This window comes from Puntigrus tetrazona, chromosome 6 (genome assembly GCF_018831695.1).
Source record: "Puntigrus tetrazona isolate hp1 chromosome 6, ASM1883169v1, whole genome shotgun sequence".
NCBI lineage: Eukaryota > Metazoa > Chordata > Actinopteri > Cypriniformes > Cyprinidae > Puntigrus > Puntigrus tetrazona.
Genome location: NC_056704.1, coordinates 25,344,899 through 25,367,934, shown reverse-complemented (window position 1 = coordinate 25,367,934; position 23,036 = coordinate 25,344,899). Strand labels below are relative to the sequence as shown.

The 23,036-nt window shown below is 37.4% G+C and overlaps 1 protein-coding gene across 15 annotated transcripts in view; it reads left to right on the top strand.

Moving 5' to 3' along the window:
* The first annotated feature begins 443 nt into the window (after window positions 1-443).
* Window positions 444-23,036, top strand: part of ptprt (protein tyrosine phosphatase receptor type T) — a 207,313-nt gene continuing 184,720 nt past the window's right edge. For 10 of the 15 annotated variants that reach the window (XM_043242188.1, XM_043242187.1, XM_043242189.1 and 7 more), the window contains exon 1: window positions 445-808. In XM_043242188.1, the coding sequence (XP_043098123.1) occupies window positions 733-808 (76 nt within the window). In that variant the 5' untranslated portion in view covers window positions 445-732. Of the gene's footprint in view, window positions 809-23,036 lie in introns of all 15 variants that reach the window. The other 5 variants (XM_043242178.1, XM_043242190.1, XM_043242191.1 and 2 more) reach the window with 1 other exon arrangement.

Here is a 23,036-nt window from a genome sequence, read left to right as displayed (position 1 = left end):
CTTTGGTATTTTTTGTGCACCTTATCATTGTAGACGTTTGACCAGCTTAAACATGATAATTATTTGGCCCATAAAACCTTAAATTCTGATTGGACGGCACACTAGGTTAGCGTTTTAACCACATTATAGGCTACCAGAAAGTTTTAATATATAATTTCGTTTGCAACCTATTGCTTTGACAGTTAAAACTTATGTTAGGGAACTATTTAACGCGTGAAACGTTCCTGTACTATATTTGAAATAGCCTGCTTCGTACGATATTTTATGCAACCCCACAGCATTCATGCATTTTTAAGCGTGTCTTAAGTGTCCGAATACTTTCTCGGGCCTCTGTGTGTAACGCCGTGGAAAACAATGAAACTAGAGTGGTCGGGAACCTCTCTCGCTCATCGCTCAGGGGTGTTGGATTACTTTTAGGCACCGCGCAAGTGCGCACCGTAACGCGCAGTGCACTAGAGAGCGTCTCCAGCGCGCGCCGTAGCGCGTAAACCGTCACTTCAACAGTGTTTCTGGCAGGCAGGTCTAGGGACCTGGGGGATATTGGAACCCTCTCCTCGTTCATTCGCACCCACTCTCCTCCCCACACACCCTGCCGTAGCGGTACAGAAAGCCAACAATCAGACAGCTGTCGACTGGCGGCTTGAGTCGCGGCGCTACATCACCGATGCCGGGAAACCGTCAGCTCTCCCGCGCGCGAACGGACAGCGAGTATGCGAAGTAGTGACCGCGAGGATGGACCAAAGGAACTACTTCGCCGTTCTGCTGCTTGTTTTTCGCCTTCAACTCACGTTTGGAGAGTTCTTTCCAGGCAAGTTTGCGCTCTGTTCTCTACCTTTTTGGCCACTTTGCGGAGGCTCGCGAGCTTTGAATGCCGTAACCCAAGCCGGGATGAAACTTTAATAATTGCATCTTGTTTATTAATGACGATGAGATGCAACTTCGTGTTATAACGTTAATGTTGGATGAATACGAATCCCAGAAGACCCGCTGTTGCTTTATTTATCGTTTGTGACTTTTTATAGGCAATTCGTGGTCTACCTTTTAACGAAGGATCTCGATCGTCCTTTTGATCGGAAAGATGACTGTTGTTCTCTTTAAAAGTATTGCATTGCGTATTATATATCTGTTATATCCAAAATGACATGGTGTAAAAGCTATTCAATGCTCAAGCTGCACGTATTAATAAATGACACCTCAGACTGGATTCTAAAAAGTTTACTCAATCAATAATACATAGACGACTTAGTGCGCTCATAATTAAAACAGCCGCTGGCGCTTTGCGACCGGGACAATTCGTTATATATTTTTGCGTCTGTAAGCGATCGGTTTGAGGAACTGTTGAGCACGGCGATTAGATCTTAAAACAGTCTCGTATCGAGCGAGGGAATCGGTCACCGGGTCCGTGCCGCTGCGAAACGGCTGCAGTTCATCTCTCAGCCGGAGGGTGGCGCTCTGGGCACATCCAAACCCCGAAACACAGCGGCGGGGCGCTGAGAAACTGTCCGAGAACGGGAAAGATTTATCCGTTTCTTATGTTTAGGATGCGATCATTTATTCAAAGCGTATTTTCTTTGTCGTAAATGACCCGAGGCCATCAAAGATAAGACAGCAAAGCTAAATTATAACAATAACGACGGACCTATAGGTAATAAAGATGATTTCTGAAAAAGAACCAAGCAAGTTTTCACATGTTTGTGAGAGCTTATAGCTTATAGGACCAAACAGAGCTGCCTGTTTCATATAATTTGCTGTCTGTATGTGTGTGTGTGTGTGTGTGTATTTCGTATAAACATATTTTATTTTACCCCGAAAAATGATGTTTTTTAAATAGCTGCGTAAGTTTTTAAATAAAACCAAGAAATTCTAAAAGAAAAAGTGTTACATTAAAACTTAATGGATGCCTTAAATGTAAATATAGCGATAGCGGCTACGTCTTTCACTTGTTCACTGTGAATTTAATTACTGATGTAGAAAATGAAGCCGAATCTCTGAGAACCGTTAAACAATGGCAGAAATGCAATAAGTTAGAAGGATGTAAACAAAGGTGTTGATAAAGCAATGGGGATCTTTCCAAACGAATCACAATAAATGATTAAAAAATGCGAACGCAAAGATTTCAATCAATAGTTTGTTAAGCATAAATGTTTAATTATGCTCTTTATTAATTAGGTTCGTTTATTAAGTGTTGTTTGCGCATTTCAGCTTTTGGCTTGAGGTCCGTGTGCTGAAGGACTGACACTCCGACGATAAATGAATCAACAGGCGACCACAACGGACACATTAAAATAGAATTCGCTAATTTACTCCTGGGCCTTGGCTAATAAACCCAAGATGATTTAACGGGACTTATCTGTAGGCTTTGTTTGTTTGACACATGTGCCGTTGACCTGTTGAGCGAACGCGATGCGCTTCTTTATATCTTTCATGACTTAACATGTTCATTTAATAAGACCCCAGACCAGTGTTTTAAAATTGCTTTTAGTGTCACGTCCGTAGCCTGGCTCTTGTTGCGAGGATAATTTGTGTTCCATTCTATCTTTGCTTGTAATTTTGGCAGGGCCAACAAGACTTTCTCTGTGCTTCAGTGAACAGCTTGACAAGTATAGGCCTATCTTTATTCACCAGTCTGAGGAAATGAAAGCAGGGCTATCAACATAAAAAGACACTAACAACAAAGTGCATCTTTTTTTGGATGTTCTATGGTTCTATGGTGGTACTGTAGTATTCTTTAAAGCAGCATTTACGTCATTTAGCACCGTGATATACATCAGAGCATCATGGCTTTACTGTCTAATTCCATTATTGCAGTATGACAGCCTTAGGGAAAATGGGGCTAGATGCTTCTGTCGCATTTATTCCAGATATTGATGGACGTCTCTTGCGCTTTATTGATGTTTGCTTCATTTAAAAGTGCAACTGGTGCAGTAAGTCTATGCATTTTATGCCTAGGAGCGAAGCGCTTGATTGTGCTGTAATTGATTTAAGAGTGGCGGTTATCCCACTGAAAGATTTCCATTTAACCGAATATCTTCAGCTGGCAGCAGAAAGACAAAGAGGGAAGACCTGATATGATCGACTCTCAGGGTTTCTTGTCGTCTTCCTGTCATAAGATGTCATGCTTTAAAAAATGTCGTCTCTGTGAAACATATCTGTCTTCGTATGATGAGAGTATGAACTTCCGTGGCAATGTAAAGCGCCACGGTATTACTAATGGTAATGCTAGGATGCTTGGGTATCCACTACCAGGTTTAGCAAAAAATGTTAAAACTTACATTGCGTGTTTGAAAAAAATATACACACACACACACACATATATAACATTATTTTATATAATATAAAAATATTATATAAAATAATGTAATTAAATGTAAGAAAAAGCGGTAAAATTCAAATGTATTTATATTTTGTCTTGAAAAGTGAGAATCAAAAAAGCGTCCAGACTCGCATTTAAGTACCATGGCATTGAATTAGAATTTAAATAAACTTCAGAGAATATCATCGTATTACGATCGCATTTTTTGTCACTCCTTTCGTTAATGATAACATAAGCTTGTTTAAGTAGCTTTCTTTCCATAACGTAGTCTTTAATTATTTCAGGCTGTTTAACTCCACCATTTATGGCAAAAAGAATTTACAGGCCGAAAAAAAAATAATTCGGCTTTATCGAAACAAAAAAAAAAGTTTCTGGGGCCCTGTGATGAAGAAGGCCCTCTATGTTCCTGTGGTATGGCCTAAGTTTCTTCACCAGAGCCGAGGCCCACCCATGTATCTTTATCCCCAGGCCCTGTCTGCGGCGTAATAATTTATTGCACGTCCAAGTTAGTTTATCTAACTCAGACGCATCAGTTTTTTTTTTTATTTGCCTGGCAGAATTTTTAATTTCATTGAGGTTGCGAGAAGACGCCTATTATTAATAAGAATGATTAATTAAAACTAATGAGAGATCATATACCCTGAGGGAGCTGTGGATTTGTCTCCCTCTCTCTCTCTGTCTGTCTCCTGCTCTCTGACAGCTACTCATTTGCAGCTCAGCGAAGTCTCTTATCATCCGCACACTGCCAGACTAATAGCTAATCCAGAAACCGCCAGACTAACGGATAATCCAGTTCACACAGTGTGTGTCTCCTAGGGCTTCTAGATTAATTTTCTTATCCTTGAGCATGAGGCGTTTTTAGAGTTATATACCTCTTTTTGCTTCTTTTCTAATATTTCCTGTTCATCTTTCCCTTTACTATGTCTTTCTGAACTAGGCTTCTTTGAATGTTTACTGCTGTAGTTGAAGGATTCACTTATTGCATTCACTTATTATTGTTATGCGTTTAGCCGCCATTTATTTTTATGTATTATATGTTTATGAAGTCACATGCAGTCACATGATTATTATTTCTAAATCTCTTAATAAGATGCATTGTTTTTATGCATCCCTCAAGTATAGCTCAAGTATAGGTCAAATTTTTTTTTTCGAGCTGTGACCCCCTAAATTTTATAGTAGAAATATGTTTTATAGAATACAATTTGTGTTACATAGAGATAAAATAAAAATAAAATAGTAATTGAACCAAAGATAAAATCTCTCTGTGTGTATATATATATATATATATATATATATATATATATATATATATATATATTTTTTTTTATAATGTGAAATAGTGGGCAGACTACCTTAGTTGTGTAAAATCATTCTGTAAAATATTTAATAAGAACGATAGATTACAGCTGAAGGTCAATTGAAAAGCAATTTTGATGGATATTTAAAATTTAAAAGGTGGATATTTTAATGGATTTTTTTTATTTCTTTGTTGTAATGAGTTCTTTTGAATGTTTACATTGAAACAGGGACCGTGTATTCAGGTATTTCACATTGACTGCATTTGACTTTAATAGATTTTCCTTAATAGTTTAATTGACTGAAAATTTTGTTTAAGATGCACTATTATGTCTACACTGTGTACCTCAGTGTGTTATCTTTTTGAATGTTGGCCAACACTCTGATTTACACACATTATAAATGGCGGATATAGGCCTTGAGCGCACGGTCTAGTGGGTAAAAGCTCCTTATAATGAACAGAAAGCTCATTCCTTCTCCAACCACTTTGTCTGAGCCCTTGAATGAGACACTTCACCCATGTCTAATGGCTGCCCCATGCTGTAACCCCATCTCTCTCTGAGTCAAACAAGAGTAAAAAGTAGTAAAACCCCCCTGAGTAAAGTGGAAAAAAAATGGCGCACGAAACTTAAAAGGAAAGAAAAAGAGTTTTAACTTCATTGAGAGTAACCGCCACATACAGAGTAAGTGAATTCTTGCCGGGGCTAAATGAGCAGGCGAGTCTGAAAGCCTCACTCCGTCGCAACTTGTATGGAAACAAAACGAGTTACCTTACTGTGACGGCTTCCTGTTTTGTTGTGATTGCCGCTCTAGACCGAGATGGAGAGCCTGTCTGAGGGGGTGGAATAACAATGCGAGAAATCAGGGAGAAATGAAACGCTGAGAGCCGCAACTGAGAGATAGACAGAAAAGAGCGAGAAGGGAAAGGGGGGAAAACAACACTTGAAGTGGACGGAAAAATGAGACACCTGAGAGGACCAACAAATGACTTTGCAAGGGCTGTCGGGACATAATGGATTTCACACACACACACACACACACACACACACACACACACACACACACACACACACTCACGCACGCGCGCGCACACACATGCACGCACACAGAGGAACATGATTATTTCCCGTGTGTCCATTAGAAAGCGCCAGGGCCGTAATTGTTTTCTTTGACCTGCTTGTTATCGCCCCGCTCTTGGGTTGCCAGGTTTCAGCGCTCCTCTCTTGCCCTCTGACAAGCTGTCACTCAGTGGCCTGTTTAGTATTCGAGCGAGAGCGAGAGAGAAAGGAAGACTGTCAGAGGTGTTATCTGCATGACTGTGCTGGTCTAATCCTCCCCACTTATTCTATTTGGCTGACTAAATGACAGCTCAATACTGGAGTGCAGGCCAAGTCCACTATAAATGAGACGTCTCCTCCTCGTACTGTACACAGAGCGAAAACCTCTGGAGCAGCCATGTTTAATATCCGAGGAGTTATTCAGAGCCACACTTAGTAAGTTTTTAAAGTGGTAGGTCACCCAAAAAGGTTTACCGTCTTCATTTCTCAAACCATATTTTCCCCTGTGATAGACTTCTTTTTGTGGAAACTCATCAAGTCATTTTTAAAGTCATAATCATTTTAATGAAAATAAAATAAAATTAAATAAATGAATATATATGGTTTTTTTTGTTTATTTCATTTGACTAAATCATTCTTAGAGCCAACATGAAATAAAAAATACCATATTTACCATATTTACAGTGCACTTACTTACAGAACAACTGTGAATGTTTATTGGTTTATCTTCATAATAATAATAATAATAATAACGTTATAACTTGTTCAATCTTTGACTTGACTTCTCTTTTCTTCTGATGTAACTAAATCTCCTTGAGACATCTCCGAGGAGATTTAAATCTCCATGACATCAGAACTAAAGTTTATATGTAACTTTGCTTTCCGTTACTTAAAGCTAAGCACTTCTTTGATACCACAGCATAAACTACTATAAGAAAGTATATAACTATAACATAAGAAAGTTCAAACATGATTAAAGACAGTGAACAGCCAGTAAAATTAAGAATAAATACATTCATCTTTGTCAAAAATGTGCTTTGTTTTTTAAATGACAGCAGTAGGTCATTTATAGGCTGCTGTCCCTTTAAGAGCTGATGTTTGTCGTTCACGATTAATGCGTGTGTGGCTGTGAACGAAGTCTGCATGAGGAATTAATCAAGTAACCTTTCTCTTTTTCCTTTGCTGGAATGATTTGAAATACTTACAAGTGATTAACTTCATCTCCATTGTGGTAAAACACATGCGTGCCGAACCGTGGGGCTTGGTCTGCTACGATCCACTACTTACATTTCACGACTACATGTCATAGCTTTTTTATATTTAATTAATTCCATTAGGATTCAACGAAGTTCCAGCCTACCTAATATTCATTTTTTTTTTTTTTACATGCATCTCTTTCTCAGATAATCTAGGGGTTTTGTGTAACTTAACTGACAATGAGTTAATTAGGCACGTGACTCTGATCTAGTCTTACGCTAAGAGAGAACATGAAAGCGAGATCTTCCACTCTTCTTTCATCCGTTTCTCCAGGGCACAAACATCTCCTTCAGTCAGCACTCTCCAGCAGGGTCATGCTCATTCGGGATGGGCAGAAGGACCCTCTCTGATGTCCAGGGTGTCAGGGGATTTAATGTGTGATAAAAAGTAATTATATTTTTTTTCTACAGTGTGTGTAAGGCCGGATTTACAGACGTTCTCTCTGAAAGATTCATGAGAGTTTAAGAGGGGGGAAAAAAAAAGAGAGAGAGAGAGAGAGAGGTCGAAAGAGACACCGCTCCTGTGAGAGAGAAAAAGAGACAATGTCAAAGAGAGACAGGAAGAGTGAGGAAATTGTAATGAGGAAAAAAAAAAATCTCTACACAAAACTACTGCAGCGAAGCATATATGTTAAAATAAGATAGAGATGGAGAAAATCAGGTTTTGTAGTTGCATTGCAATGTGAAGTGTTCACGGATACGAGATGTTTCGAAACGTGAACCACTTCGCAACTGCTCAACATTTGATAAATTAAGCCACTTGCTTAAAATATTTCCAGATGGGATTAACTATCTGGCCTGTTGGTCTTTTTATTCCCCTCTGTGTGGGATGGGGATTGAGCTGTTTTGTTGCCGTAGCATGTGAGGCTCAATTACAGCGTCATTAAAGAGACACAGGCTCATTTGATGCCCCATCAAATCACTGTCAGTCTCCGTTCAGCGCTGCCGTCGTAACGCTCTCAGAATCAATAGAGCAATAAAGAGCTTTGGACAAAAACAGCGAGGGACTCATTTGAATGTGACACCTTACACCTCTCTGTCCCGAGTACAAGCAGGGGATGGATTTCTATTCAAGGCTGTAAGTGTCTCAAAGAAAGCATGCTAAAAGACTCCCACTTAAACCAAAGCAAAAAAGAGAGGAGGGAGAGAGACCGAAAGGAAATCAAAAGATGCATTATAATAATCACTAAAGTTAAGAGGCGTCATTAGGCACAGGTGAATCATAGAAAGGATATTGTTAATAATAATATTAATGATTGTAATAATACTTCTTTCACCGTGAAAAATGGACCTCTTGTAACTGATGTTTTGTCACAGCGTGACTTATTTTGGGATAACACAATTTTTTTATTAGATTTCAGATGTAGAACTGTTATTTTTTAATGGATAATTATACAATTAGGTACATGATAATGTGCAGTATTGAGGATATACACGTAGTGAGGCGTCTGCGATGTGTACATTTACAATACAACAAGCCCCTGAATGTTTTATTAAGTCTTTCCCCTTCCAATGACATTTTGTCACTATATTGGGTTTTTAGAATTTTAGGAATGTTATATTAACCAATCAGCATTCAGGACTGGAATTATTTGTTATATATATATATATATATATATATATATATATATATATAACCAATGGAGACAATGTATGTTGTTGCACTTCTAGCAGGGCTGTAATGCTACATTAAAGTCATGCTATCATATTTATATGCTAAACGACATCATAAAATCATAAGTTATATTTTGCATCTGTGTTTACAGCGTGTCAATTAAATAATGACGTTGGAAGAAATTGCTATTGATTATAATACACTGTAATTGTCAATGTGTACGGTATAATATTTTTTACGTGCATTCTGTTTGTTGTGCCGTTGATGAAGTACTGCAATAAAGCTTGCCATTTAGCCGGTTTATGAGGCGCCAGGCTTGTGTGACCAAACTACATTAAACATCATTCCTAACAGCAGCATGAAATGCACAGATAATGCTTCGATTACAAGTCTAACGAGCATCCTTTGCTCTTTATTTTGTTGCAGTAGTGTTAAAGGGCCTTTGTTTGTCAGTATGGGTAAAAGGGAAAAAATGCACAACGCATTTATGACTTCTGAGCTTGTGAGTACGAACTTCCCAGGAGGACTCGATCGCAGCAGAAACTCACTGTTTGTAAGCAGGATTGAATTGAACGGGGCGTAGATGTTCCTCAGAGAGGGAATGAGGGATGGAGGGGTTGAGATAAAGAGGATGAGGCTAAGGTTTTCTGGCAGAGGGTTATTTAAGAGGTGGATGAGAGAGAGAAAGAGGAAGGTGTTGGCAGAATGATTCAGACGGTGCAGATCTGGAGAGCTGAGCAAACATCATATGGCTGGCATTGAGAAATATCCTGTCCTTCTGTTTACTCTACAGTTCTCTCACGGAGAGGAACAAACTCAAAGAAACCCGCACAGATGTGTGCACGCACACATACGCAGTAATCGCTATCAATGAATCCATCAATAAATTCAGTCTAATTGGATTGAGATGGAGAGTGTCTTGAATGTGAGTTTAGATTTGATTAATTGATAATTAAATTTGTTATTATGAAGACAGATTGCGTGTGGTTGTAAGCGAATCTTAATTTGAATAGCGTTGGAAAGGTGTTGAAGGACCCCATTTTGGTCCGGCTGTTCATTTCTTTATGTGGTAATTATACAAAATCCAGCTGTTTCTCCATTTATCACTTTAAACAAGGCTTTATCCCTCCGTTTAGTAGCAGACTAGTGAAGATCTCTGCAAATTTTGTCTTTGGAGTATGTTTATTTACATTTCTATGGATTAAATACATTTTTTAGTTTTATATATATATATATATATATGTTTATATTTAAAGTATTTAAAGTATTTAAATATACTATATATAGTATTTAATATATATATATATATATATATATATATATATACATATATATATATATATATATATATATATATATATAATACAAATGTAATATAATTTTCTTAAATATATTCATGTACAGTATGCAAACATATATTACATAAACAAAAGCTTTTATTTTAAAACCTATACACACACACACAAAAACACACAAAGGCACTGTATATATACACTATATTACATGTGTAATATATACTGTACTACACGTTTTATTAATTAAATTAAATCAAATGAATGAATTAATATGGTACACAAACATACTAATCCACTAAACTATTAACCCGTTGTTCGCTTAAAACTATCTGACCATTCTGACTTTAAAATGTGGGAGAGGAAAGTATTTTAACATCACTTTTGCTATGTACACACACTAATCCTGTAAATCTAATAAATAAGATAATAAATGAGCAACCTTAGTTATCCAGACCCGTAAAATAAAATCTGACCTTCATAAATCACTGCTCATCCGAGCTACCTCATTAGCCATTAGAAACCCGACAGTCTGCCACATTTTGCCCCACACCACACTGTTGATCCACAGAAGGAAACGTGTGGGCAAATGTAATGAGATAAAGTACCATTAATTGGCAGCTCCAGCTCCGCACAGAAAGTTTTGTGCTTTTTGTACTGTGGTTTGTTTTACTGTGTTATTGTCTTACTCGTGCTGCTTCTCAGTGTCTAAAAACAGCTGCTGCTGCTTGGCCTTTTCATCCACCTGTTGTTCAATCCAGCAGGTTTCATATGCGCAAGAACGTACCTTTTTAATCCTTTATCACAATAATCACGTTTTGCAGCATGTTTTTTCCTAATACCAAAAAACCTACTTCACTCTGAAATACGCCCCATTGCAGAAGCTGTGACTGCCGGTTCGTGTTGACTTTAATTCCTTGTACAAACAGTATAGCGAGTGCAAGACAAAAAAAGACGAGGAAGATAGCAAGGGCAGGAATATTTGCAGAGCGCAGCGACCCAAGCATAATGAACTGGGCGGCTCTTATGTCAGGGCTCTGTCAGAAGTCAAGGGAAGGGAGAGACGAGTAACAAGACCCCACACGCATTCATTCTCCTTACATTTCCTTCTCCAGAGACACCATTAACCTTTAAGGGCTGTGGTGGACATCCAACACATACTTTTGGCTATTCGGGAGGCAGGCTTTGTTCCCCGGTGGAAGATTAAAAACGCTTTTAATTGGTGTGGTTAATGGCGATTTGCAGGAGTGGATTCACGCTTTGGTGCATTATTTGGACGTCGTGAAAAGGTCATCTTCTAGAGCCGTGTATAAGAGCATGTGGGGAGGTTATAGTTAAAGGCTTTAATGAGAAAAAGAAAGTGGTGCACACTTTTTTTGCAGCGTTTGAAATACACCGCAAGCAGCAAACCAGATAATGAAGAGCTATTACAAGTGGGCAGTGTAACTTTTCGAAGTCTTTTAAAAATGCATATTGTCATGATTTGTGCGGCGACAGCAATGTAAAACGTTGTATACATTACATTATATATAATTCGGAATTTCTGGTTTACGCGCTTTTTAGCTCAAACCCTCATTAAATACTGCACATCCATAGCCCATTCCACGCTCTGCCTCCCCCGTATTCTCACTGAATCATGAATCTGTATATAATCATATTAAAATGAATATTAAAAATGTCAGCTAAATGTGTGACGTTTAGATGCATTGCGTTGTTTTCAAGGTGTACTCCGACGTTCGTACATCGATTTTGCCTGCGCTTTAAGATAAATGCTCTGCTTTTCTCATTTTCTGGTGGCTACTTCATCTCCCGCGAATGCGAATGCAATCGTCTTTTCCGGCTCGCCATTGTTCAAAGTGACAGTGTTAATTTGAATGTTTTCCCGTTCTTTCATCTTCGCACATTTACGTCCTGCTGACGGCCATTAATTATGTGAAAACCAAAGCCATCGTAAAAAATGATGGATGAGTTACGCTTTCGACATGACAGCGAGATGCCAGAACACAACAGGAGCTCCTTTGTATAGAACGTTTGCCTTGATCGACGCTAATGGGAAGTATTAAAATGATGACTTTTGACCTAAATCCAGCAAAGCACCCCTAATTATTTGAAATAGCGGAGCGTTCGGCCGCTTGTGGAACTGGGTGGAATTACATGGAATTCTGGCCCTTGTTCGATTGAATTTATTGGAAATGTGTGTACATGTATAGCTTTATATAAGGGTTTACTCAAACAGTTTGACCTTACTCATGCAAGTACGTGGAAATGGCTCTGGGAATTCATTGACTCACTCTAGGACACAGTGACATTGAGCTGGGAGGTTTGCTCGGGGGTTGGAAATGAGAGCTTTCTGAGTGCTTGAACTCTGTTTGGGGTTGTGTTTAACCTTAAGCATAAGGTAACAATTCTAGCGAGTTTTACATAACACAAAGTATAGGGCTGGGAGATACGAGCAAAAAATGATCACAAAATATTTCTTAGTTTCTGCATGTTCTAATAAGTGGTATTATTTGAAAACAAGAAACAGATTTGGCTTGCCTGATAATGAAATGCACATTTGATAGTAGCTTGAGTTAGGCAAATATTTGATTTATCAAAATTAGTAACATTTGTAAAAAATTGTAGCAACCTCAGTTTTATATGGCTAAATTTGTTCTGACTATTTAATTTTTTTTATTAAGCAATGGTCTCCAATAGCAGCACACATTTAAATCATAATAAACACAGTTAAAATCGCACATATAGCACCTCAAAACCATAGTAAAATATTGAGAAAACTAAAAACTGTATGGTTTTAAGTAGCCTGGTTGTATGAAAAAAGAGTAGTTGAAAAATATTCGGTATAAATGCATACTCTACAGCTTAACCACAGATACACACTATAATGATAAATCATTACTACTGTAATAAAAATCAGTGTGAATATCCCACATTTCCGCCACAATACCATGGTGCAGTGAGTGTTATTACAGTAAATCCATAGTAAATGATGATGCTGTGTAGCTTGAAAAGCCTTCTGACCGTCTTATTTGTTGCACTGTGTTTCTGCTGTTTGACTTTAAACTAGTTTAAATCACAGAGTCATCTGTGGTCATCACTCTAGTCACACTTACACCCGCCCTATCACAAGGTCTTCTTAAGTGCTTTAATAAGGAGCTTGTTGAAACACCATCTCATTTTATTTTCGCGTAGCTTGAAATACGGTAATAGTCTATATACCAATGCACCCAACGTGTCAGGGCTATTAATAGGAGCACTGAGAGTTTTGAAGGTGCACTAGTTTTCACAACTTCCTCTTATTTTTTATAGGTTATATGTGAAAGATTTTGTAAGATAAAAAAGACTTGGCAGTTTGTTTGAAAGTGATTTTAAATGATTTCAAAAGTATTTACAGGGGGTTGTATTGTACTCCTTGCTTAGGATGCCTGCTAAAGCTATTAATTTTCTTTATCAGCATGAAGATGGCAGACTATGATGAATGCTGCTGGTGTTTTGCTGTTTCCACCCTCTCCTCATGCTCCCTGCAAATCCCTAAATACAATATTTGATTGTGTCGTGTTGATTGGCAGTGTCCCTGACAGTTTTTCAACTTTTCTGCTGCTAGTTTACTTAGCAGGAGATCATGCCTCGTGTTTCGTCAAAACCAAACATGCCAATGCATTGGCTCTTTGTTTTTAAGCGTTCAGTTTCATTTAGAGCATCACATACATGATATTTCTCCCTAGCACTGATACTCCCTAACAGCTTTTACTATCTGATTGCGTTTTTTTAATGCGCACTAACTGCTTTTTATTTTAAGACATGTTACTGTAGCAACCCACTTGGGTTCGTGAGAAAAACATAAGGTCCGATTTGTAGTTAAAAAATCTTAAAATAAAATCAAATAACCAGATTTTAGTGGTTAAATGTGTGTGGGTGTGTGTTTTGAGGTTACAATACATTCTGCTCATATATAGGTATAATAGTATCAATATTAAAAATGTAGGACATATGCATATAACATATGTTTGTTGTCATTTTCTTGAAAGACGGGATGGAGGTTATTTTTAAACTGCTCCATTTTGGAAAGACTGGTAGCAAAAGATGACACATTTCACCTTTACATTTGCTAGAGTCATTGGTCCAGTCCTTTTCCAAAAGCGCTAACAAGCTGACAGATTTTGCTCAGCTAGATCAACGATCAGTAATTCCCTCGAAATGATCATTTCGGTTAATAGATTCCTGGAAAAATATGCCATTCCGAGAATGTACATTTCTTGCCCGGTGCGCTGTCTCTCTCTGCAGTCTATTATAGACCGAGGGTGAGTTATACTGTCCAGTGAAATAGAATCATGGACAAATAGAATCAGGTGGGAAAGAAAACTAAAATACCATTAGTCGTAATTTGCCCCCATCAGACCTGCATTCTGTCTCTATCCACCGTATCATCTATCACTTCTCTTTCTTTCACGGTCCTCGTGTGCACCTGCTCTGGTCAATACCCCCCAGCCATTAGTTGATTTATCATCATTATTGTCTTTTCATACCTGCGGTTTATTTGATGAAGCTTTAGCGTGCCAGGCTTCCAGCCGCTATAATGGCTAACTCTCCTTCATCGGGACTGTAAATATGTTACGTGAAAAGGCTGAGGATGTAAAGTGAATAAGAAGGTAGGCTGGGGGAGGGGATAAAGAGGAAAACATCAATCTTTTTAAACCCTTCATGTGACATAAGCTTTATTCCATCCTATATTATTTGCGGTGCTTGCTATGTAAACTTCTTTGTACAAACCCACAAGGCTGGATTCATCTTACGGATTCGAACCTGTAGCTCCTGAGTTAGTGAGGCTTTTTGAACGGAAAGTGAGAATAGTGATAATTCAGTGCTATTTTATTAATATTTGAAATTAATTTTTTTATTGTTATCATTTCAGCTTCATTTTAATTAATGACGTCTACATTTGACTATTTTTTATTTCAGTTTGTTTTGATTTGTTGTTTATATTTTTAATTTAAAGAGGTATGTCTAATATATATTATTACATTTTATTTTTTATTTCAGTGGACAAGCATGTTTTTAATAGTTTCACAATAGTAATATAACACAAGAATAATTTGTGATGTGCAGTATTTGTTTCTGATTCACTTAAGAGATTTGGTGCTAATAAGTCATTTTAATTGTCTTCATTTGTGATAATGTATAAATCAGCTCATATGAGTCATTTGTGAATCAGACTAAATGGTTTGTGCATTGTTTGTTTGAGTCACATTCAAGATTGGGCTCACAATGATTTTTTATTTAAAGGCTTTGTTTCATAGGAATAGCATGTTCATGAATCAGACTACACTGGTTGCGCTGTATGTTTCTGATTCCCAGAAGAGTTGGCATGTAGAGGTCTTTTTGTTTTATTTTAGTTTTATCACATTAACGTACAACATTGAGATCACCTTAGCAACCATCAGAACATCTTAACAAAGACATAACCGTGCGCCGGCAACCGTTCACTTTACTCTAGCAGTGTTGTGGTGAATTTGCACAGGTTTTGAATGTAAGACGGCAAGCCTCTCTTCGCAGACATTTAGCGTTGGATAGAATTTTATATAAAGTTAATAAAACCTATACCGTATGTCCCTCTTTGCAGCTCATAAATGACACAGTGACATTATAAAAGTCTGTTGCCCTTGTATATGTGCTTGATCTCACACTATATTCATTAATGCAATTGTAACATTGTATCAAGGACACTATTTCTGCAGACACAGTGTGTGTGCGTGTGCGTGCGTGTGTGTGGATGTCCTCTCTTTATGAGCGGAGTCAGTATCGTAGCCTCAGAGCTTTATTATTAGTTCTGTGTTTGATGTGTCAGCTGTACATTGCAATATTGCTGGATGACTGACATAAAGCTATAACCAATTATATTTAATATATCTTCATTCGTTTTTTGCCGGCGAATGCAGTGGCGGTTTGTCATAAAGGACAGAGTTAGCCAAGAAAATAAAACCAAAAATGACATCTCTTCGATAGCTCAATTGTCTCGCCACTAGACAGTGATGAGATCAGGTGTAAAGAAATATTTGATTTTCAGCTTGTTTATTGTAATGCCCACTATAACCGTAATGCGTTATGATGCAATTTTAGAATGCAAGGATTCACAAATTAAATTTTTGGGGCTACAACCAAAGTGGAAATCGCTATGGTTAGCAATTTCGTTGTCCCGCAAATGAGTCAAGCTAATACGTTTTAAGTATTCCTCCACTTTCCTACGTCCCTGATCACAGACTGGTTTAATTAATTGAAAAGGCCGTGAAAATCCTCACACGACGCACAAACCCTCACATAGCTAAACTCACGCTTTTGCCCCTCTGTCGTGTACAAGTCGCATCCAAATGTCACCTGTTAAAAACAAGTTAAAGCTTCATGCAAATTATATGCTAATGCCGCTCTCCCCCTCCCACCGTTCCACTGTGTAATTGGTCCACGGCAGACGCTATGTAAATATTTTCTTTTATTTTTGATGCGTGTCATAATGGCGGGGAGACTAATTGAGTTTACTCGAAGTGTCGCCTGGTTTCAGCCTCAGACTGTCAACAGTGCACGGGGAGTGTGACAAGGGAAAGTGGATCTCGTACGCTAATGACATGTTGCACGCCAGCGAGTCACGCATTCGCACGGCGCCAATCTAACAGCTAAAACCCATGACCCGAGCACTCTAGGCTGCATTTACGCTTACAGGGCTTACTGTCTGTAAGCATATTGCAGGATGGGGATTCAGGATTTCTGAAACCACTCGCATTAAAATTGAAAAAAGGAGAATTTGTTCTGGCCTGAACCATAACAAGGAAGGAAAAAGGAAGGATGGGTTGAAAGGTTGAAAAATGTTTATTTTATTTGATTATAGACTAAATTCTTAATCTCCTAATCAAATAAAATGATTTTAATTGTAAAATCATTTTTTTAAATTCAAGCAATATGAAAGTACGTGTAATAAAGTACACACCTAGCTATAAAAAGCCTAGCTATTTCTGAAGCCGAAACAACTGAAACAAATAAATCAATGCTATTTAGTTGAGAGACAGCTATATTTATTCCTGATCTGCTTATTTCAAAGATTATTAAATAATTATAAGTGAAAATGTATAAAAAAGTAAATATACTTGAAATAATTTAGATTAGACTCCATGTATATATATATATATATATATATATGTGTGTGTGTGTGTGTGTAATATATATATATATATATATATATATATATATATATATATATATATATATATATATATATATACAATTTATGAATGTGCATATATTTTGCAATAATAATAATGTCATTGCATATATGTTTTGTGTGTATTATTTAATTGTTAAAATACCTTTTTCTATCCTACCCTAATGCGCAGCGACATTTTTAGGTCTTGTATTTTGTGTTACAAATTTAGGCCAGAACTACCTGTTAGCTGAACAATGGCAGCTGGGGCATGTTTGGGAAGTCTGTTTTGAAGTCTGCGTTGCAGTGGAGCAGAAATGACATGCTTCAGCTTTAATGGCAGCTATTTATGCTAAAGTGCTTTGATTTATCTGCCTGCCACTGCATGTGTTCTTCCTAGCATTAGCTGAAATGCAGTTGACCAGTGAGATTAGGCAACAGCAGCGCGGCGTGAAACGCATGCCAGCACACGCACCCTCGTGCCCAGAGACTTCAGAGGGCCACAGGGGGAGATCTTCATTTGTATGTGCGGCACTTGATTAGTCTTGCCTGTCAGGCTAATGATAGATCAGGGCATATGCACCCGCAACTCAGCTCCTAATGGAACGCTACCATTCCCCCGCTGGCCCTGGAAGCATTTTACTCGATCAACTCTGGCCCCTGGAGTGTGAAAACACACAAACATACACCGCACACACACGCTGACACTGATCATAACCTACACAGCTCAGCCTGGCACCCCGTGACCTCCGTTATGCTCTGAAAAACACACACAACCTTCGTTCTGCCTCAGTGGTCCTGCCGTTGCCCCGTTTGCCACAGGGTACCGATGTTCTTGATGCCAGCTGACGAACCACCGAAGAGCAGGCTGCTGTAGAAGTGGATCACCTGCTTTTTGTTTTTCCGCTTTATTTTTCATTTCACTGCTCATGTGTTTCAAGGACGCTGATGCGAGTGTGTGTGTGTGTGTGTGTGTGTGGAGTTGCGATGAATGCTCTGGACACTTGACCCTGCGGGCGTTTGTCTCGAACCTGTGCTACGCGTGGATCTGGTGCTGCTGTTCTGCTTTTTGCAAGGTCGGTTTGTCCTTTGTGTTTATGTAGTTTGTGTACTTTTAGTGGGTTTGCTAGTGTAAACATAAGCGCTGTTGTTCATAGTTAGTGATTTAAACAAACTTCTGTCCTAATATTAAATCACTTAATTTAATCTGTATGCTTGAGACTTTGAATGTTGTTCAGGAGACTACATCTGGTGTGTGCAGAAATGGGTCAAAAAAGGGACCAAAATATTATAGAATTATAGACTACCCTAGCAACCAAATAGCGATGTCCTGGCAACCACAGAAACGTTTCATGAACACCTACTGACTTGACGTTTTGACCTAATGACCTATTGACTTATGCTTATAGCATAAATATTTGTTTAATTGTTTTTAATAAAGTTAATAGGTGTCCTCTGCATACTGTTACGTAAATTGTAATTATTTTTATTTAAAGTGGATTTTAATTGTCTTATTGTTTATATACACACACAAGTTAAAGATTTTAATATATGTTATATATTATTTGATATATTATTTTATTTAACATTTATTTGAATAATTATATATAAATAAGATATCTTTATTGTAAATAAATAAAGTACATGTTCAGTTATTATTTCATTTAGAGTTTCATTTAATTAGTTTATTTGAATATGATTTTTTTTTCATTTTATATATCTATCTATCTATATATCTATCTATTTATATATACACATAGGTCAGTATAAAAGAAAAAAAAAAGAGAATTCCAGTACAAACGTGTGTGTGTGTTTGACCCACAGTGATGAGAAGTTCAGGTAATACTATCAAGTTAGAAAGCAGTGCTGAGAAGAGCTTAATTGCTTCTAGAATATCAGCAGAAAGTGTGTGCATGTGTGCACTCGTGTGTGTGTTCAAATCATCTGGCGTAAAAGTCACAAGCACTAGTTTCTCTGCTCAGTAATGAGTAACACCACAGGAAGAGCTCTCACGAAGCTCGCTGACATCCACACACACACACACACATTGGTTCCACCAGGGTGCCCTGAAGCTGTAATATGCAGAGAGATGTGACTGGTGGCAGAGTGCAGTTGAGGGAAGGACCATTTGCATTCTCAACCTATTTGTTCTCATTAAGTCTCTCTCTCTCTCCTGGTCTGATTTGTCTCTCTGGGCCCCTAAGCTGCAAATAACATGTAAGGCTGCACCTTCGGCCCACCACGGTGAGACTATGAGCACTTTAATTAATAAATAAATTAATAAAGCTTACTTAATGGTTGGATGCCCAACAGGCTATGAGAGATGAACAAAGGCCAGTGACAAATGACATTTCCTTTTATCCAGGGGTCCCTGTGTGAGTGTTACCTGCATTATGAATAATTTTTCACTGGCTTTTTATGCAGTCTGTCAGTCTGTCCGGTTCTGAATATTTAATACACGATCTGACTGAGCAAAGGACGGCTATGATTATAGGACAGTTATTTCTCTTTGAAATGCCGAAATGCTTTGAAACACCCGCATGGATGCAGACACACGCTTATGTGACTTCCAGATGGGCTTTCTCTGTTATTTATTCAGATTTGTCTGTATTTGCCCCGTTGAAAAGACCAGCATATGTTGTGTGATCTGTCTATCTATCTATCTATCTATCTATCTATCTATCTATCTATCTATCTATCTATCTATCTATCTATCTATCTATCTATCTATCTATCTGTCTATCTGTCTGTCTGTCTGTCTATTGTTCATTCATTTGTTAGTTCTATCATTCTGTCTCTCTACCTACCATCATTTGTTAATTTGTTTGTTTGATTGTTCTATCATTCATTCTATTAATATTTCATTCTATCTTTGTCATTCTATGTCTGTCTGACTTTAAAAATCATGCACTGCTATCCTAATTATAAAAGGAAACTCTATCCTCTATGCATAGGTTATCTGAATATTCTGATCTTTGTCAAAATGTGTATTAAACATGAGGCGGTGCTGCTTCATGAAATCTCAAACGTGAAAATGCTCTCTCTCGCCCCCTATCTTTGACTTTATGATAGTAATGTTTCAGTCTATTTTTTCCTCTACTGTGATCCATTTGAGAATTCACCTTTGACCTCTCTCTCTTATCACGGGCAGTCCAGTAGGAGTCCACGAAACTATGAAATTATTCTCTGACCGCTCACCGTCGCCCTTCCCAGCACTCTTTAATTTTCTACATTTTTTCTTGCATTTTCTCTCAGGGCGGTCAGATCACTTTTCTAATAATTCGACTCCTCTTGCTGTATATGGTTATACTATTCGAGCTAATTGCCTCATAGCTCAGCTACAAAAAGGCCTCCAGTGTCGATTGTTAGCTTTATCACGCAGAGAAAAGGCTAGGATACATTAGCATTTAAATTAGCTGGAGACGAATGCTAATAGAGAGGAGTGACACTGGCGGTCAAAGAAGATACAATCTGTAGCACACTTTAAAGAAGTACCTTTCAAAGGCGGTCACTGGTTTGGGATATTTTCATCAGCCTTTTATTCACATTTTCTCTGAGAATTAGCATGCTAATTGTTAATACGTTGAAGTTAATGGCGTAAGATTATTATTACAGTTAATTAACTAAATTTCATTGCTGTTTAATTGTAAAAGTACTGATGTAGCTGTTCTTTTAATGCCTTTTAAGAACATGATTGACTGTTTATTGTGAGAATGGCTATAGTTCAAGAATTATTCATCTAAAAATGGACTGCACAGGATATTCAACCATATTAAGTGAGATTCCAAATTTGTATTCATGCAATACTTCTTTATAAGTAATTGAGTTTCTATTGTTCCATATCAAAATTATATATATATATATATATATATATATATATATATATATATATATATATATAATTATTTTTTTTATTTTTTTTTTTTTATAATATTAATTTATATCATTAAAGTATTAATTGATATTCTGTCAGGAGATTCAAAAATTAATATATATATATATATATATATATATATATATATATATATATATATATATATATATATATATATATGTGTGTGTGTGTGTGTGTTTGTGTGTGTGTTTATATATATTCTTATTAAGAAATAATATATATATATATATATATATATATATATATATATATATATATATATATATATTCTACTACTTCTTTAAATATTTTTTTTGCAGAAGGCAATTTTTGCACCTTATGGTCATTAAAAAGTGCCATGTAAGGTGTTATGGCTGTTGCTACACACACACATTTTGTCATATGCATGCACACATACTTTGAGGCCATTATTGTCCATATGGTGCAACGCAGCTGGTTCAAATGTGTATGTGTGTGTGTAGTAGTGCAAGGTAAACTCCTCTCCTCTCTCAGGGTGAAATTGCTGTCTTTGTCCTTGTGGGTAAAAGCTCTTTGCGAACCTCCTCATTTATTACCTGCTCACAGGTGCAAATGGAGCAAATCGCTGCCGTCCATCAGACAGTGGGAGGCATTGGAGTGTCCTGCTGCGTTGCTGGTCGTTCTTTACCCACACACATGCTCGATGTGGTGGAATGGTTTGTCATAAAAAGCTCTTGTATGTTAATGTGTAGGTCTAATGCTGGAGGAGGTAATGGCTGGAAAAAAGCTGCTGGATGCTGCTGCTGAATTCAGGAGGACGAGGCCTTGTGCCCAGCCCTACGAGAACATGCTGCTTAATGAGGCATCACAACTCCGATCAACATACACACGCAGGCATAAACACACTCTGCCATTGGTGTAGACAAGTTTTGGAGGAGCACAGCAGCTCAAATGAACCCAGAAATTAAGCTTGTGACCTTGAATGTACAATTTGTTTGGTGTTTAAAAGCTTCCTCTTTACGATCCACAGGGGAAAGAGATGCTCCTCCTGATCTCACATTAGCAGGGACCAGTGAAGACCGCAGCAGTCTGATCTTACGCTTGTGTTTCTATTTGCAGGAGTTTCATGTATTCAGGCAAAGGAATTCGATATTGAAAACTGCATCTTTATTTGTTGTCACATATCAAGGAATGCTGGACTTTGTCTCTGCAACTTGCACAAAATATAACATAAAACCTTATTTCAGGAACAGGCTTTCTTTCTTCCTTCTATACATCCATTAATTCTTCCTTACTCATCACTCTATCCATCTATCTGTCCATCATATCCTTTCTTCCTTTATTCATCCATTCCCATCCATCTTAACTTTATCACTTTCTGCATCCATCCATTATTTGTTCTCGCTTGATCAGTCTATGGATGGATATAGGGCTGCAACAACTGATCAATAAAATCGGTTATTATCAATAATGAAAATCAACAACAATTCTCATTATCGGTTAGTCGGGTCTGCCCACAGTACACGTCCAAGCCGGACACGTCAAATCAAAGCATTGAATAACGCATTTCTAGGAAAAAGTTAATCTATGAATAAAATATGATGCTGAGTAAAGGACATAAACAACGCCAGCAAAAAGTTGTTATGAAGGATATAGGAGGACATTGTTAAATATTGTTTTTATAGCATACAGTTAACATGTTTGTTTGAAGGAAATTGCGCAGGAAATATGTTTTTGTCATTGACAAAAAAAAGTAAGAAAAATAATTATTATTTTTTTAAACCCTATTAATCAAAAAAATAATCGTCCAACTAATCGATAATAATAATTAATAACTAATTATTGTTAGTTTTATCCCTAGATGGACAGATGTGTGGCATCCACTCATCCATCTATGCTTCCTTCCTTCTTTCCATTCATCTTCACTGTGTTTCATTGTGCATTCACTTATCATTTGTCCTACTTTTAGGACAAATGATCCATCCATCTATACATCAATCCATCCTTCATTACTCCATCCATCTATCCATGCTTCCATCCATCCTTCCTTTCTCCCTTCCATCCATCCATCATGTGACCATTTTGTATTCTTCTTACCTTTATAACTTCATCCATCCATAGGTCATCCGTCCTTTATTACATTAACTGTCCATACACATCATTCTAT